Source organism: Erithacus rubecula (genome assembly GCF_903797595.1).
Source record: "Erithacus rubecula genome assembly, chromosome: 10".
NCBI classification, from domain to species: Eukaryota; Metazoa; Chordata; class Aves; order Passeriformes; family Muscicapidae; genus Erithacus; species Erithacus rubecula.
In genome coordinates this window covers 1,100,740-1,116,816 of record NC_136662.1, presented here as the reverse complement: position 1 = coordinate 1,116,816, position 16,077 = coordinate 1,100,740, and the positions used below count along the sequence as shown (strand labels likewise).

General features: G+C 56.3%; 1 protein-coding gene across 1 annotated transcript; it reads left to right on the top strand.

Moving 5' to 3' along the window:
* Window positions 1–3,711: 3,711 nt before the first annotated feature.
* IL23R (interleukin 23 receptor) lies at window positions 3,712–15,795 on the top strand (the record flags this gene model as incomplete). The annotated part of the gene is made up of 14 exons (XM_079314046.1): window positions 3,712–3,786; window positions 5,428–5,721; window positions 5,795–5,918; window positions 6,921–7,090; window positions 7,204–7,349; window positions 7,832–7,991; window positions 8,502–8,581; window positions 8,823–9,036; window positions 10,687–10,884; window positions 11,801–11,869; window positions 12,958–13,008; window positions 13,502–13,598; window positions 14,195–14,285; window positions 15,061–15,795. Exons 1-14 carry the CDS (start codon window positions 3,729–3,731, stop codon window positions 15,793–15,795), a joined length of 2,487 nt encoding a protein of 828 aa, XP_079170172.1. The 5' UTR covers window positions 3,712–3,728.
* Window positions 15,796–16,077: the final 282 nt, after the last annotated feature.

The window sequence follows — 16,077 nt, the reverse complement described above, 5'->3', positions numbered from 1 at the left end:
ACAGTCAAGCCTTCTTTGACATTGGCATCACCTTCCTTGTTCCTGCTGAGCCCCAGCTGGGGACTCGGGATATTTCCTGCCCGGAGCGCGGTGCCAGCGGCACTGACGCGCTCAGCGCTGGTTCCAACCCCTCTGGCACGTCCCTGTCCCCCAGGAACCCTCTCCACAGCTTTTAGGATCAAGTATCTGGGTGTCAGCTGGAGAAGGGGACGAGCCTGTGCCAGCGCCGTGTCCCCAGGGGTGACATTTGGCAGCAGAGGCGGGTTTGTCCCGACCTTTCTTTCCTTCCTGCTGAGGCAGGGCGGGGATCCCAGTGTGCCCACCTGAGATAACAAAGGTTAAATTTGTCTGCTGTCGTCTTCACCTCGTGTGACAGCTGAGGGCTGCAGGGCTGAGGGCACAGCCCGGGGAGGGGAGAGGGACTGGGCAGGGCATGGGCACAGCGAGGGGACACGGGGACAGCGAGGGGACACGGATGGAGCAGTGAGAGTGACAGAGACAGTGAGAGTGACAATGAGAAAAACAGTGACAATGAGAGTCAGAGACAGTGACAGAGAGTAACAGTAGCAGTGACAGAGACAGTGGCAGAAACAGTGGCAGCGACAAAGGCAGTGACAGGCAGTGACAGTGACAGAGGCAGTGAGGGGCTGGCACAGGGGCCGGGCAGGGCACAGGAATCCCAAAGTGATCCCGGGGTGTGGGGAAGGCAGAGCTCAGCCTCAGGCTCAGGGGATGGTGCCCCCAAACCCGACTGCTGCTGCTTGGGGGGGGGGAAAGGGGCAGAGCCCAGCCCTGTGCCAGGGCTGCACCCCTGGACTGTGCTGGGAGGAGCTGCTGGGCTGTGCCAGCCTCGGCAGTTTTCTCCCTAAAACCCAACCCAAGCCTGCCCTCAGCTCTAAGGAATATCTGAACAAGCCACAGGGAACCCCAAAACCACGATGGGATGGGCTGGAAAGCCCAGGCAGTGCAGCTGCCCCAGAGGAAGGAGACAGCAACTGAGGTTCCTGAGCATGGGAAAGAGGAATGAGTGGGGAAGAGCCTGGTGTTTGCCCTGGCTCTGGTCCCCTGCAGCTCTGGGTGCTCAGGAAGAGACAAGGACACACCAGTGACAGGGACACACCAGTGACAGGGACAGCAGAACATCAGGGGCCTGGGAAATGCAGGAACCAGCAGCTCCCAGAGGCTCTGACACCAAGCTCCACCTTCCACTGCTCTGTGCCAGCTCCAGATGTGCTGCCCTGCCTCCAGATGTGCCACCTGGGCCCAGCTGTGCTTGTCCTTGGTGCCAGCCTGGCCACAGATGAGACGACCTGGCTCCAGCTGTGCAGCCTCAGCTGTGTGCATTAAACACTCCCAGAACATCCCAGAGCTGAAATTCCTACTAAAACACCCCTGAGTTCCATTCGGGATGGAAACCCAGACGTTCCTACAACCATAAAATACATTATATACATTATACACATTATATAATGTATACACATTATATACATTATGCACATTGTATACATTACTTACATTATAGAACCCCGCGGTGCCGGCAGCCTCCCGCTCTCACTCCCCCCTAAAAATCCCCTGGGATCAGCCCAAGCAGAGCAGGCAGGGCTCGCAGGCAGAGGGAGGCTTTGCCTTCCCCCGGGGGGTGAATTCTGTTCCCCGACATTTCCTCCTGCTAGCAGAGGCGGGAGCAGTGCGGGGTTTCCTGTGGTTGCAGTGTCTAAATGAGGTTAACACTGTTTTTGAGGTTTAACTCTTCAACCGACGCGAGGAAGGATCTGTGCAGAGCCGGGGTTTGGGAGCAGCAGAGGGACCGGGGTGGGGAGAGCGCTGGAGCATCCCTGGATCCTTCCCAGCGCTGGGAATTCTCTGCCTGGAGCATCCTGGGGACCAGCAGGAGCGCAGAGAGGGGCTGCTGAAAACAACCCCAATCCTTCAGGATTTGCATCCCACGCCTCTGGGAACTGTTCATCCCCACCCAGCAGCGCCTCAGCAGCGCACGGGGTTGGGCTCAGCCTGGCCAGGGGGGCTCCAAACCCACCAGAACCCCTCGACGCCCCTTCCCCCGAGGCGGCGGCTTGAAGGGCCGCTGGGTTTCCCCTGGGGCTGACTCAGCCCTGCTGCTCTTTGTGGGTCAGCCCCACACTGCCCCTCCCCATTCTGCTCCAGCCGCGGCAGCAGGAGGCTCCCGGTGCCACACGCCCTGAGGATTGCCGAGGTAAGGCTTCCCCAGCCCCCCGAATTAACCCCAAAATATCCCAGCTCCTGCTCCTCACCGCTGCTCCTGCTGTATCCATCCTGGGCAAGCACGGCTGCAGCAGCTTCTCCCTTCTTGGCTGAATTCACATTTCTTCAGCCCTGATGCCCGAGGAGGCTTCAGCAGAGATGAGATCAAAGCCCAGCATCTCCAAATGGCCCCGTTGCTTTGGAGTTGCAAACGCCACTAAACTGGAATAAAAACACAAACGTGATTCCCAGGGGAGGCAGAGCCTCTGGGCACATTTGGAGTTTTCAGCTCCACTCATAGGACCCAAATTTCTCTTTTGCACAAGGTTTGTGGGCACTTGGGAACAGCTTCTCTTTGTAGGTCAGGTAATGGGGAGGCACTTGAGACTTGACTCACTCGTGATGAATGCTTGATCAGCCCCAAAAACCAAACCAGGTCACCTCACCCTGCACCAGAAGCACTCGTGCTGCTGGTGGCCTGGTTTGGGTTGAAAAGCAGCACTTTGAAGCTTTTGCTGTGGATTCTGGCCTCCCTCCAGGGAAACTTGCCATTCCTGACATCAGGTATTGCACGGGGAAAGGAAAGGATGGAGGGTGGCCATGGCTGGGTGTTCAGCCCAGGCAGGTGGATTGGGGTGTCAGGGCTGACTCAGATCTCCTCTGTGCCCACCCCCCATCCCCAGAGGGGCATTTGGGGGTGCTGGAGCCCCCCAGCTTCAGGGGGTGCCTTGCTGGCTGCTCCCAGGAGGATGCTTTGCTTGGGAAAGAGCAATTTCCCCCCAGGAGCTGCATTTCCTCACCAGCCTGTCCTTGGTGCTCAAAATCCTTCCAGCTCCATGATCCCAACCCCAGCAGGCTGCTGAGGCCAGGCTGGGATTGTGGGAATTCCAACAAAGAGGCTGTGGGGAGAGGAAAAGGGAGCAGGGAAAAATTAAAACACCCGTGGGGGGGCAGGCACAGGGGTGACTCCCTGCAGGGAAAGCCTGGTTTGGGATTTTGGGGTTCAGTGCTGGGAAGAGCCACTGCTCAGCCTGGGCAGGATCAGTGGGGAAGATATTGGGGGAACAGGGAGTTTCTAACCCAAAAAACCATGTCTGAGCCTCCCCAGGGATGGGGACTGCAGGACAAACCACTCTGGCCACTTTAAAAGAGATTTTTCTTACTTTTAGCTGGAATTCCCTGATTTCCAACGGGAGCCTGTTGCCTCCAGCCCTGTCCCTGGGCCAGAGGGGGAGTTTGGCTCCCTCACCTTTACTCCCCCACCAGACATCCATTCCCAGGGATTTGCTCTCCTCTCCAGGCTGAGCAGCTCCCCCAGGCACTCCTGACCCTCGGGCAGCCCTGGTGGCCCCATTCCAGAGTGTCCCCAGCTCTCCTGTCCCTGTGAGATCCCCCCTGACCCATCTTCTCCAAGGCAAGGCTGCTCACATTTCCCTGCCACAAACCCACACTGCCTCCTCCCTCGTTTTTCTCCTTTTTTCTCCTCAGACTATGCCTCAACCCAGCCCATGGCAGGGTCCGGCGGGGCTTGGCTGCTGCCCGTCCTACTCTGCTGCCTCTGCCCGGGTGAGTGACGGTGACAGGGCCACCCCGGGGACACCTGAGCCGCGCCCTGCCCTGCAGGGACAATGGCAGAGTTGGGGGTGTTGAGGGGAGCGTTGGCGGGGGTGGGTCCCGTGTCCTGCAGCTCCTTCTCCTTCCCTCCCCCGTCCTTGGAGTGGGGTCATTTCCAGCCTCCCAGGGCATTTTCCAGCCTCACAGAATAATTTCCAGCCTCCCAGGGCCATTTCCACACTCCCATGACCATTCCCAGCCTCCCAGGATCATTCCCAGATTCCAGGGACCATTTCCAGCCTCCCAGCGTCATTTTCCAACCTCCCATAACCATTTCCATCCTCCTAAGACCATTTCCACACTCCCAGAGCCATTTCCAACCTCCCAGATCCGTTTTCAGCCTCCCATGACCATTCCGAGCCTCCCAGGACCATTCCCAGCCTCCCAGAGCCATTTCCACACTCCCGGGACCATTTCCATCCTCCTAAGACCATTCCCAACTTCCCAGGATAATTCCCAACCTCCCAGACCCATTTCCATCCCCCCAGGACCATTTCCCAGCCCTGCAGCCCCGCGCTGAGCCGGGGGCTCTGCCCCTGCAGCCGAGCCGGGCTCAGCCCTGCCCTTTCCAGGAAGATCAGATGGAGCCCGATAGCGCCTGAGAGCCGGGGCTGCTGCACGGCTCCATCTGATAGGGAAGGGCAGCGCCCCCGCCGCGCTAATCGTGGGGATCAGAGCTCTCGAGAGCGCAGGTTATTTCCCTGCATCGTTTGAACATTAGAGCAGAAGTTAAAATCGGTGGAAAGGGCGAAACCGGCTGTTAGTGATGGGCTGGGGTGAGTCAGCGGGGCTGCTGCGGGCGGGGGCTTCATCCCAAATTTGGGCTGGGAGAGATCTCAAAGCTCGCCCAGCCCTGGGCAGGGACACCTCCCCCTGTCCCAGGGTGTCCCAGCCGCATTTCCAGCCTGGCCTTGGGCACTGCCAGGGATCCAGGGGCAGCCACAGCTGCTCTGGGCACCCACGGCATTTCTAAAATATTTTATCCCATCTGGTCTAAATTTACCCTCTTTTAGTTTAAAACCATTTTCCCTTGTCCTATGGGATGGTCATGGCCCTTCATGAGCAGAGAACAGGGAGGGTTGTTCAAAATGAAGGTTTCGGAGTACAAAAACAGGCTCTGAGCTTAAAATACACCCTGTAGTCCATAGATACTGTGAATTATAACCAGATCTTGAAATCAAACTGAAGAGCAGCAATCCTTGGGAATTATCCCCACCTAGCCAAGAGGTCCAGAATCACACCTGGGTTAATTCCACACCAGGATCCAGGATCACACCTGGGTTAATTCCACACCAGGATCCAGGATCACACCTGGGTTAATTCCACACCAGGATCCAGGATCACACCTGGGTTAATTCCACACCAGGATCCAGGATCACACGTGGGTCCAACTCCTGTCCCTCCTTCTTTTGCACCCTGGGGAAACGATTTCCCCCCAGCACCACTCGTGACCCTCGGTTTATCCACATCCCACGGGGTTCAAGGTGACTGGGGGGGTGCGTAACCCCCTCGCTGCTGCACCCCAGGGAGCCAAGCAGCCCCCTGCCCCCCCTGCTCCCCTGACACCCCCGGAGCCCTCCCGCTTTGGCACAGGCGCTGCAAGCATCGAGTGCAAGGGGAGCGTGTGGGTGGAACCCGCGCCCGTGGTTCCGATGGGCTCCGACATCTCCATCGGCTGCCAGGCCGCCCCGGGCTGCCCTTCGGCCCAGCTCCTCATCCTCCTCAACTACAACCGTACCGAGGGGACCCCGCAGCAGCTGCCCGGGGGAGCCCTGCGGCTCCGGCTGCGCGATTTTCGGCTGCCCTTCGCCACCGCCACCTGCTTCTCGCGCTGTGCCGGCGCCGCGGGGCACAGCCTGGTGTGCGGCACCGAGCTGCGGGCGGGCTGTGAGTACCCCCGAGCCCCCCCGAGCCGCCGGGCTCGGTGCTGCCGTGCCCTGACCCGGCCTCGGCCCCGCAGACCCCCCGGACCCCCCCGGCAACCTGAGCTGCGCCATCGGCGAGGGCTCGGAGCGCCTGCAGTGCGCCTGGGACGCGGGACGGGACACGCACCTGGCCACGCGGCACAGCCTCCACCTGCGCAGGTGAGCGGGGGGCCGCGGGGCTGCGGGTGACGGGCAGGGGGTGACAGCCTGGGTGACAGAGAGCTCCGGGTGACAGAGAGCCCTGGGTGACACACAACCCCGGGTGACAGACACACAGCCCTGGGTGACAGCCAGCCACGGGTGACACACAGGTAGCCCCAGGTGACACGCAGCCCGGGTGCCAGACACACAGCGCCGGGTGCCAGACACGCAGCCCCGGGTGACAGCCAGCCACGGGTGACACACAGGTAGCCCCAGGTGACACGTAGCCCGGGTGACAGACACGCAGCCCCGGGTGACAGACACAGGCAGCCCAGGCGCCACGCAGCCCCGCCGTGCCCCAGTTCCACTTCCTCCAGCTCACATTTTGTCACCTCCTGCCCCAGAGCCACAGGTCGCACCGCAGGGTGGGTCCTGCAGGGTGCAGCCCTGGCTGTCACAGCGTGCCCTGCCTCAGGGAGCCAAGCTTCAGCTGCTTGGGGGCTCTTCAGGAGAAAGAGAGGGTGAACCTAACGCTGCCCAAACCCCAAAACCAGCCTGAAGCTGAAGCAGAGGTGCTGGCTGCTCCATGGTGCCACAGTGCCACCCTGGGATGCTCCCTGCCACCAAAACCCCCATGGCACCACCTGGCCTGCCACAGAACCTGCTGCTATCCCAGGATATTCTCTGCCACTGAAGCCCCCATGGCACCAGCCTGGCAGGTTTCACTCACCCTGACTCAATTCTAACAACATCCAATCCCATCATATGGAAGCTTTGTGAGGAGAAGGGACAAAGCTCCTGCCTAAATTTGCTTGGGGTCAAGCAGCCAGAAAGGAAGGAAAGATTTCCCTTCCACTGTGGAAATACAAATCCCCAGCAGCAGTGTCAGGGAAGGGAATGACTCTCCTGTTTGCTTTAGGGGTGACCAGCTCCGGGTTTGGGGGTGGTCAGGAGCTGTGACACCTCAGGTGTGCGGTGCTGGGATGGGCACTGATGGGATGGGGCTGCCTTTGCTTCCAGGGTGGTGGCACAGGATGAGGAAGATGAGGAAGAAAAGATTTTCCCTGCAGACTCACCTGTGCTGCTGAGAGAGCTGAATAACGAGAGCCACTACTCGGGCTGGGTGCAGGCCAGCAACGCCCTGGGCACTGCCCGCTCAGCCCCACGGCTCCTCAGCCTGCAGGAGCTCGGTATGTCCGTCTGTCTGTCTGCCCATCATCCATCCATCCCCACCCTGCCCTGCCGTGCCACTTCAGGGACGCCCCAGAGCACAGTGACAGCCCCGCCCCGCCTGTCCCCGCAGTTGTCCCCGCTCTGCCCGAGCCCATCGGTGCCGACACCTCGGACTCGTCCCCTCCCGTCACCACCACGCGCTGGAGGAGCCGGACCCGGCTGCAGAACGTGCGGTGCCAGGAGAGGCACAGAGCCACGGGCACCCCGACCTGGCAGGTGAGACCCCCGGGGCTCCCCAAACCTCCCCCCAGGTGTGCCTTTAAAGAGACACGAGTCCCGTTCCTGCTGGAGCCCCCCATGGGCAATGGGATATTTGGGGCCAGCCAAAACTCACCCTTGACTCCGGTGCTGGGGGAGCACGGGCACCCCGGCAGATCCCACTCTGGGGGGCTGATGCCATCTGAGGCTGCAGACGGCCTCGTGGGCAGGGTCATCTCAGCTTTTTACCAAAAAGACCGAATTCCAAATATTTCCATTCTCCTCTGCAAGGACAAGGCACAAAATCCTCTGGGATGCTCAGAGCACACCCCAGACATGCTCCAGCCGAGCGCTTTGGGGACACCCCCGGGTGCTGGCAGCAGCCCCAAAATCCCCGCGGTAGCAAAACCCAGCAGGGTGGGGGCTCCCGGAGGGGACAGCGCGGTGCTGCCACCGCTGCCCCGTGCCGGGGGGACCCGCTGTCCCCGCTGTCCCCGCAGGTGGAGCCGGGTGACACGGCGGCGCAGGAGGGTCCCCGCTGGCAGCACGAGCTGCAGAGCGACACCGAGTTCGAATTCCAGGCGCGGTGCCGGCTCAGCACCGCCCAGAGCCCCTGGAGCGCCTGGAGCCCCCCGTTCCTCTACAGCACCCCCGAGGCAGGTGGGCGCAGCCGCGGCGACACCGCGGGTGGCATCTGTCAGCCCTGCGGAGGTGGCACTTGGGGACACGGGGCAGAGCTGGGCGATGGTCGGGCTCGAGGTTCTCAGAGGGTTTTTCCAGCCGTGCGGATCCCACGATCTTTAGTGGCTTTCTTGCTCCCCTGGGTGGAAAAAAATCGCATCAGCCGGGGTGTCGCGACAAATCCGTGTCACCCTGAGCCAGCTCCTCCAATTTGTGCAGCTGTCACCTCGGGATCAGCCGGCTCAGCCATCCCGGGATGTGCGGGCAGCGCTCCCCTCCCATCCCGGTGGCACCGAAGAACTGGGGGTGCTCTCCCCCCCAAAATAAAATCGGCGCCCGCCGGTTCTTTCCATCCGCGCTCCTTCCTCTGCCAGCCGCAGAATCCCCGGACGGGAGGGGCTTCGGGGGTGGGGGGCCCTGGGGTTCCCCGGGTGTCCCACGGTGTCCCTGGTGTCTCACGGTGTCCCCCCGTGTCCCCTCCTGTCGCAGCCCCCGCCGCTCCCGCTGTGTGGCGGCGCCTGGGTCCGGTCCTGCCCAACGGCAGCCACGAGGTGACGGTCTTGATCAAGGTAAGGTGATTTTTGGGGCTCTACTCGCTGCATTTTCGGCTCTGCCTCTCCTCCCCGAGCAGCCGGAGGTGCCGCCCTCCCTGAGGAGCCCTTTGGGTTACAAAGGGATGGGAGGAAATCTTGGAGCCAAACCTCTCCATCCTAAGAGAAGATGCCACCCATCCCTGGGGGCAGACAGCTGTCCTGGCTGTGTGTCCCGCAATCAGACCCCACAATCCCGTGTCCATCTCGCCCCCCGCAGCCGCTGGCAGCCCGGGGTGCCCGCGGGAGGATCCTGGGCTACGCCGTGAGCGCGGAGCGCGGCGGGGCCGCGGAGCCGCTGTGCCGCACCTCGGGCACCGAGTGCACCGTGCTGGTGCCGCCGGGAGCCCGCAGCCTCCTGGTCACCGCCCGCAATTCCAAAGGCGCCTCCAGCCCCGCCAGCATCCCCCTAAACCCAGCTGCGGCTCGGGAAGGTAGGGTGGCACACCAGCCCTTGGAAATGCGGGGTTGGGCAAGGGAAAGGTCCTGGCAGAGTTTTGCCCGCCCCACAAATGGAGAACAAAGTCCTGCTGATAAATCCCCTGGAGATGCTCCACAGCTGGGTGTGGAATTGTGGAGTGGTTTGGGTTGAGAGAGACCTTAAAGATCATCTCATTTCATTGTTCCATGGGCAGGGACACCTCCCACTGTCCCAGGTTATTCCAAACCTCGATGTCCAGCCTGGCCTTGGACAATCCCAGGGATCCAGGGGCAGCCACAGCTGCTCTGAGAATTCCATCCCAGCCCCTCCCCACCCTCCCAGGGAACAATTCCTTCCCAAATCCCACCCATCCCTGCCCTCTGGTAAGCCATTCCCTGTGTCCTGTCCCCCATCCTTTGTGCCCTCTCCAGCTCTCCTGGAGCCCCTTCAGGCTCTGGAATCTCAGCCCTTCACCTCCTAAGGCTGAACAACAAATTTAAAAATTAGTTTACACAGCCCATATTGGCTGGCAAAGCAAAAGGTTCAAGGCTGCTCCTCTGCTCTGCCCCCCAGCACAGCTCCTGCAGCCTCTACTGTGAGCTGGGCCCTTGCAAACTGAAAAAGAAGGGGAAAAAAATCCTTTCTAAATCATTTTAAGACCACCTTCTGCCCCCTGTGCCCTGGGCTGTGGTTTTCCCCACAACCGCACTTTCCTAGCTCTGAGAAATGTCTCTGAATGAGCAATGGGAGGGGAAAGTCCCATTCAAGGCAAGGGCAAATACGTGAGTAAAAAGGAACTGAAAAGAAATAAGGTGGAAAAAACTCTGATGTTTATCAGAATCGTGCACTTTTCTGGTAAGAAGTGACAGGTGAAGCATTTCAGGGGTGGGACTGAGCTGATGATGTGGGTTTGGGGATTGGTAAGAACAGAGTTCTACATCTGGGGATGAGCACAGCTGGCCAGGAGGGACATGGACCCTGTCCCCTGTGCTGGACACGGAGGGGCTGGAGCATGTCCAGGGAATGGAGCTGGGAAGGGGCTGGAGAATCCCTGAGGGGCTGGGAAGGGGCTGGAGAATCCCTGAGGGGCTGGGAAGGGGCTCAGGCTGGAGAAAAGGAGGCTCAGGGGGAATTTCTGGCTCTGCACAACTCCCTGCCAGGAGGGGACACTGGGGGGATTTGGGGACAGGGAACAGGGACAGGAGGAGAGGGAACAGCTCAGGCTGAGCAGGGCAGGCTCAGGTTGAATATCATGAAAATTTCCTAATGGGAAACTTTTCCAGCCCTGGCACAGCAGCCCAGGGCAGAGTCACCATTCCTGGAGGGATTCAAAAGCCACAATGAATGTGGCACTTGGGGACATAGGTCAGTGGTGGCCTTGATTTTTAAGGTCTTTTCCAACCTAAATTATGTATTTATCTGTATTTCATAGAATTAAGATAGATTTATATATATATATAGTATGTGCATCTAAAAACCCACTATATTCTATACATGCCATAATAGAATATACCATATTCTAAATAATATTCTATAATTTCCTGCTCCCCCTTCAGCTCTCAAACACTTCCAGGAAATCCACATTCACCCTGGCCTTGGCTGCCCCTTCCCAGTCTCCAAGGATGAATTTGGGGTGACAGCCCCTTGCCCTCTTTCTCCACAGAATTCCCAGCACCAGGGGCTGTGCAGGTGAAGCCTGAGAAGCAGAGCAGGGTCCTGGTTCAGTGGGAGCCCCCCCAGTACAGGCAGAGCCCCCCACTCTGCTTCATCCTGGAGTGGATCCCCAGCTTCCAGCACGGCCAGCAGGAGAAGCTCCTCTGGGAAAAGGTCCCAGGGCACAAAACACACACCTACATCCAAGGTAGGACATGCCAGGAGCCCCTTTTCTGCTTGGAGCAGCTCATCAGGATGTTAAAAATGAAAATTAGGTTATAAACCCAAATCAGACTGTGAATCCGAATTAGAATATGAATCCAAATTAGATTAAGAATCTGAATTAGACTATAAATCCAAAATAGAATATAAATCCAAATTAGATTATAAATCAAAATTAGATTATGAATCTGAATTAGACTATAAACCCAAATCAGACTGTGAATCCGCATTAGAATATTAATCCAAATTAGATTAAGAATCTGAATTAGACTGTGAATCTGAATTAGAATATAAATCCATATTAGATTATGAATCTGAATTAGACTATGAATCCCAATTAGATTAAGAATCCGAATTAGACTATAAACCCAAATCAGACTGTAAATCTGAATTAGACTATAAACCCAAATCAAACTATGAATCTGAATTAGAATATAAATCCAAATTAGATTATGAATCTGAATTAGAATATAAATCCGAATTAGACTATGAATCCAAATTAGACTATAAATCTGAATTAGACTATAAACCCAAATCAGACTGTGAATCCAAATTAGAATATAAATCTGAATTAGACTGTGAATCTGAATTAGACTTTAAAGGCAGTTTCATTGGAATTTGAGCCCCTGCCCCCTGTTTTTGGGGCCTGGGGCTCTGGAGAGCCCTTGGGGAAGAGCTGAAGCCGTTGGAGATTCGAGGGCAGGCAGTGGGATTTGGTCCCTGGGGGAAGATCTCAGGGAAAGGAGGGATGGGGAGGGAGAGAAAACAAAACCAAGAGGAGCTGGTGAGCCAGGAGCAGCAGCAGAGCCAGCAAGGCTGCTCCCTGCACCCCCTGACACCAGGCTGGAGCTGCAGAGAACACCCACTCCCACATTTTGAGGGGGAATCTCTTCTCCCAGCAGGAGCTGCCCCCCGAGTGTCTGTGTATGCCGTGTACCCCCAGGGCATCAGCAGCCCCAGCTCCAGCCCAGGTGAGCCTGCTCCCCACACAGCCCTTGGGTTTAGGATAAACCCTCCCCTCTGAGCAAAAAAAAAATAGAGATTTAATCAATGTATTTGTAAACTCACCTCTAGCTGGGATTTACCCCCTGTTCTTAAAACAGCCAAGCAGTGGAGTTTCCTCCAGCAGGGTTTTGTCCCTTTCTGTGACAGAAAGGTGAGGTTGCAAAAGCAGAATTCACCAGAAAATGCAACAGATAAACCAGAATAAATAAAGAGCTTTTGCAGAGAGCACTGGGCAGGCACAGACCTGGAGTGGGAGCCACAGGATGGATTGGAAGGGGTTTCTTCAGCTGGAACAGGCAATTTCAGGGCTGGAGATGGTTTTAGGGAAAGGCACAAAAGGAACATCACCCTCATCATCCTCTCCATCACTGGGGTGCCTGGAGAGCTGGGCAGGTGCTCAGGGGGAATGAGCAGAACCTGACCCCTGAGCCCAGCTCAAGCCAGGCTTAAATAGAGCCAGGTGAGGCTGGGCAGGGCCTGACCCCTGAGCTCAGCCCAAGCCAGGCTTAAATAGAGCCAGGTGAGGCTGGGCAGGGCCATTGAGGGATGGCAGAGCCTGAGGCACCTGGGGGGATACCTGGGGGACCCCTGGGTGTGTCCCAGCCCAGTTGAATGGTTTGGGTTGGGAGGGGCTCAAAGCCCAGCCAGTGCCACCCCTGCCATGGCAGGGACACTGCCACTGTCCCAATGTCCCTCCTGGCCCTGGGCACTGCCAGGGATCCACAGCTGCTCTGGAAACCTGCTCAACATCTGGAAAATGATGGGTGGAGGTGCCCAGGGGGAGCAAATCCTTGTTTGGGTGCTGAGGGGAGACGTGCAGGCAGATGTTTTGTGATGGGGACAGGAGCTGATCAACATCTGGTTTAATTGTGTCCCTGGGAAAAGGGACGTTGTGGAGAGCCCAGCCAGAGCTGGAGTTACTCATGATTTCAGGAAACACAATTTTTCTCATTTCACCACCATTTCTGTTTCTCTGAAGATCAAACCAAGGCAGGTTTTGTGTCACCCTCTCCTCCAAGTGAATCACAGACATTTCCCCCCCTCTCTGTTGCAGCCCCAGCTGAGGAGCCACATCTGGGCAGCACCTACAGCCAGATGTTCCAGGGTAAGGAGGGCAGCCCTGCCTTGCTAAGCCAGGCTTTGTGCTGGTCACAGTGGGAGGTTTAACCCCTAAGCAGTGGGAATTGGGAGCTCCAGGGTGTTTTGGGGAGGTCAGAACCAACAAAAGAACATTTTCACTCTGTGGGGACACAGTGCAGGGGAGCCATGGACCCACAGAATGCAAGATTTGCTTCCTAACAAAATATAATGTCCTGTACAGGTGGGAGGTGCCAACACCAGGAAAATACAAAAATATAAAATACAAAAATATAAAATTAACCCCTACAAGAGGCTGATTCCACCTTGCAGCTTGGAGCAGCATTTCCCAGGCATTGCTCTGGTTTTGGGGATCTTTGCTCTGCTGAAGGTCAGGATCTGTCACAGCATTTAAACCAAAACCAAAAGGAACTCAGGAATTCACCTCAGCATTTCTGGCCCTGGGGTAGGAAAGGGGGAGAGGCTGCCCAGGCATGACCCTCCCTCTCCATCTCTTGCAGATGATGACACCAGAGTGTTTTTGGGACTGAGCCTCAGCGTGGTGGGACTGGCAGCTCTTTTGGCAATTGTGATGTTTAAAAGATCAGTCAGGAAAAGGTATTCCTCACTCTTCCATATCTGTCTTTCCTTATTTCCAATTCATAATTATTTACTCTTTTTTTTTTTGGTATATATATATGAAATATAAAATTTTTTTGATGTTTTAAAACCAATGACAGAGCCCTTTTCACCTCATCCTGAGGGCAATGTCACACATTTACCAGGTTGTTGTATAAAAGGACTTTTTTTTTTTGTGCTCTACAGAAAGGCAGAGACCAACAAAAAAAAAAAAGTCAAATAAACATGAAATTGGTGAAATTAAAGAATGGGTGAAAATAAAGTTTCCAAGCCCAGCTCAAAGGTTGGGTGTCCTTCGTGTGTCCTTCCCACCCAGGCAGTTCCATCCTGAATGAGGAATATGTGGGTAATAGATTGGCTTAAGACTTTTTAATAAATTTGGTTTATTAATAAATTAGGGTTTATTAATAAATTGGGGTTTCTAATAAATTTGGTTTAATAAAATTTTAAAAATTAAAAATTAAACAATAAAAATTTAAAATAAAAATTATAAATTAATTAAAAATTAAAATTAAAAAAATAATATTTTTTTGTTTAATAAAATTTTAATAAATTTGGTTTGCTCCCTTTTGAAGGGTCAAGGCCACCCTCGTGTCCCTGCTGCCCAAGTGGCTTTTTGAAGATTTTCCCCACATGGAGAACAGCTCTGTGGTGAAATCACTCCAGGTGAGGCCAGAGCTGTTTTCTGGTTTTTTCCCCCTCAGATTAAAATTTGGCTTCACATAATTATTCAGGTTGGGAAATCACTCTGAGGTTGTTTAGTCCCATATCCCCAAGTGTCACATCCACAGGGATTTTAAACCCCTGCAGGGATGGGAACAGCCCTTTCCACAGAGAAAATCTCCCTAAAATCCAATTTAAACCTCCCTTGAGGCCATTTCCTCTGGAAATATTCCTTCCCCTGGGAGAAGGCAGCTGGATCCAGACTTGGGGAGCAGGGATGGGGGAGACTGAGGTGCTGAGTCCTGGAAATCTCAGGAATCATTTCCCAGGCAGTGCAAGGTGTGGGAGCCTGCATTAGCTGAGGTCTTTAACCAAAATATTCCAAATATTCTGTGTTCCACAGGCACCCTGGGCTGGGAGGGACCTTAAAGCTGAGCCCACCCCTGCCCTGGCCAGGCTGCTCCAAGCCCTGGTGGCAGCTCTATTAACAAAATTCACCCCAGGAGAGGGGGGATGTCCCCACTGCCACCCCCCAGGAGCCATCCCTGACCCTGGTGACACTCTATTAACAAAATTCACCCTAATTTCCCCCAGGAGAAGGGGGATGTCCCCAGTGCCACCCTCCAGGTGCCATCCCTGATCCTTGGTGACACTCTATTAACAAAATTCACCCTAATTTCCCCCAGGAGAAGGGGGATGTCCCCAGTGCCACCCTCCAGGTGCCATCCCTGATCCTTGGTGACACTCTATTAACAAAATTCACCCTAATTTCCCCCAGGAGAAGGGGGATGTCCCCAGTGCCACCCTCCAGGTGCCATCCCTGACCCTTGGTGACCCTGCACTGACCGAAATCCAGGAGGTGCCAGCAGAGGAGCAGCAGCAGAGCCTGGCCAGCAGGGTGGCCGAGCACAGGGAGCCCCAGGGGACATGGGTGACCTCGGGGACATCATTGGTGGCCCCAGGGACATCATTGGTGATCCCAGAGACATTGGTGGCTCCAGGGACATCATTGGTGGCTCCAGGGACATCATTGGTGGCCCCGGGGACCTTGGTGGCCCCAGGGACATCATTGGTGACCCCGGGGACATTGGTGGCCCCAGAGACATCACTGGTGGCCCCGGGGACCTTGGTGGCCCCCAGCAGCCCGGCCCTGGAGCAGCTCAGCCCGTACCAGCCCCAGCTCTGCGCTCGGGGTTACATCACCACTGGAATTCCCGCAGCAATCCCGGAGCAGGAGGAGGGGACGCCCTGCCAGGACTACACCAGCCCCGTCCCGGGGCTGTGGGAGCTGCAGGGAGCGGGGACAGCCCCGCTGTGCCCGCTGGAGAAGCTGCACCTGGTCCTGAACAGCAGCCAGGTGCTCCCGGCGCAGGTGGGATCCGCCCCGGAGCCGCCCTGGCAGCCCAGCGATGCCCCCGAGCAGGTGCTGGTCCCTGAGGAGCTGCTGTCCTGCCTCAGGGCCACCAGCAGGGACACAAACCCACAGTGGGGACCTTGCTGGAATTGGGGATAAAACCCTGGAGTCTCAGCAAGAACCAGAGAGAAAGCCCGCGTTGGAATTTCGCCCTCTGCAAAGTCCACTGCGGGTTCTGGGGACTGCCTGGGGAGCTTGGGCCAGCAAATCCCAAATTTTAACCTTCCCTGCAACTGGCAGAAGCAAAAAGTCCCATAAAGTTTGGATTCCTGGAATGCCAAGCAGGAGATTCCTGCAGGATGCGATATCTTCAATTACTGCTCAACATCGTCCTCGTGTTAAAGGTTTGGAGAATTTAATTCCCAAAAGTTTGGAGTATTT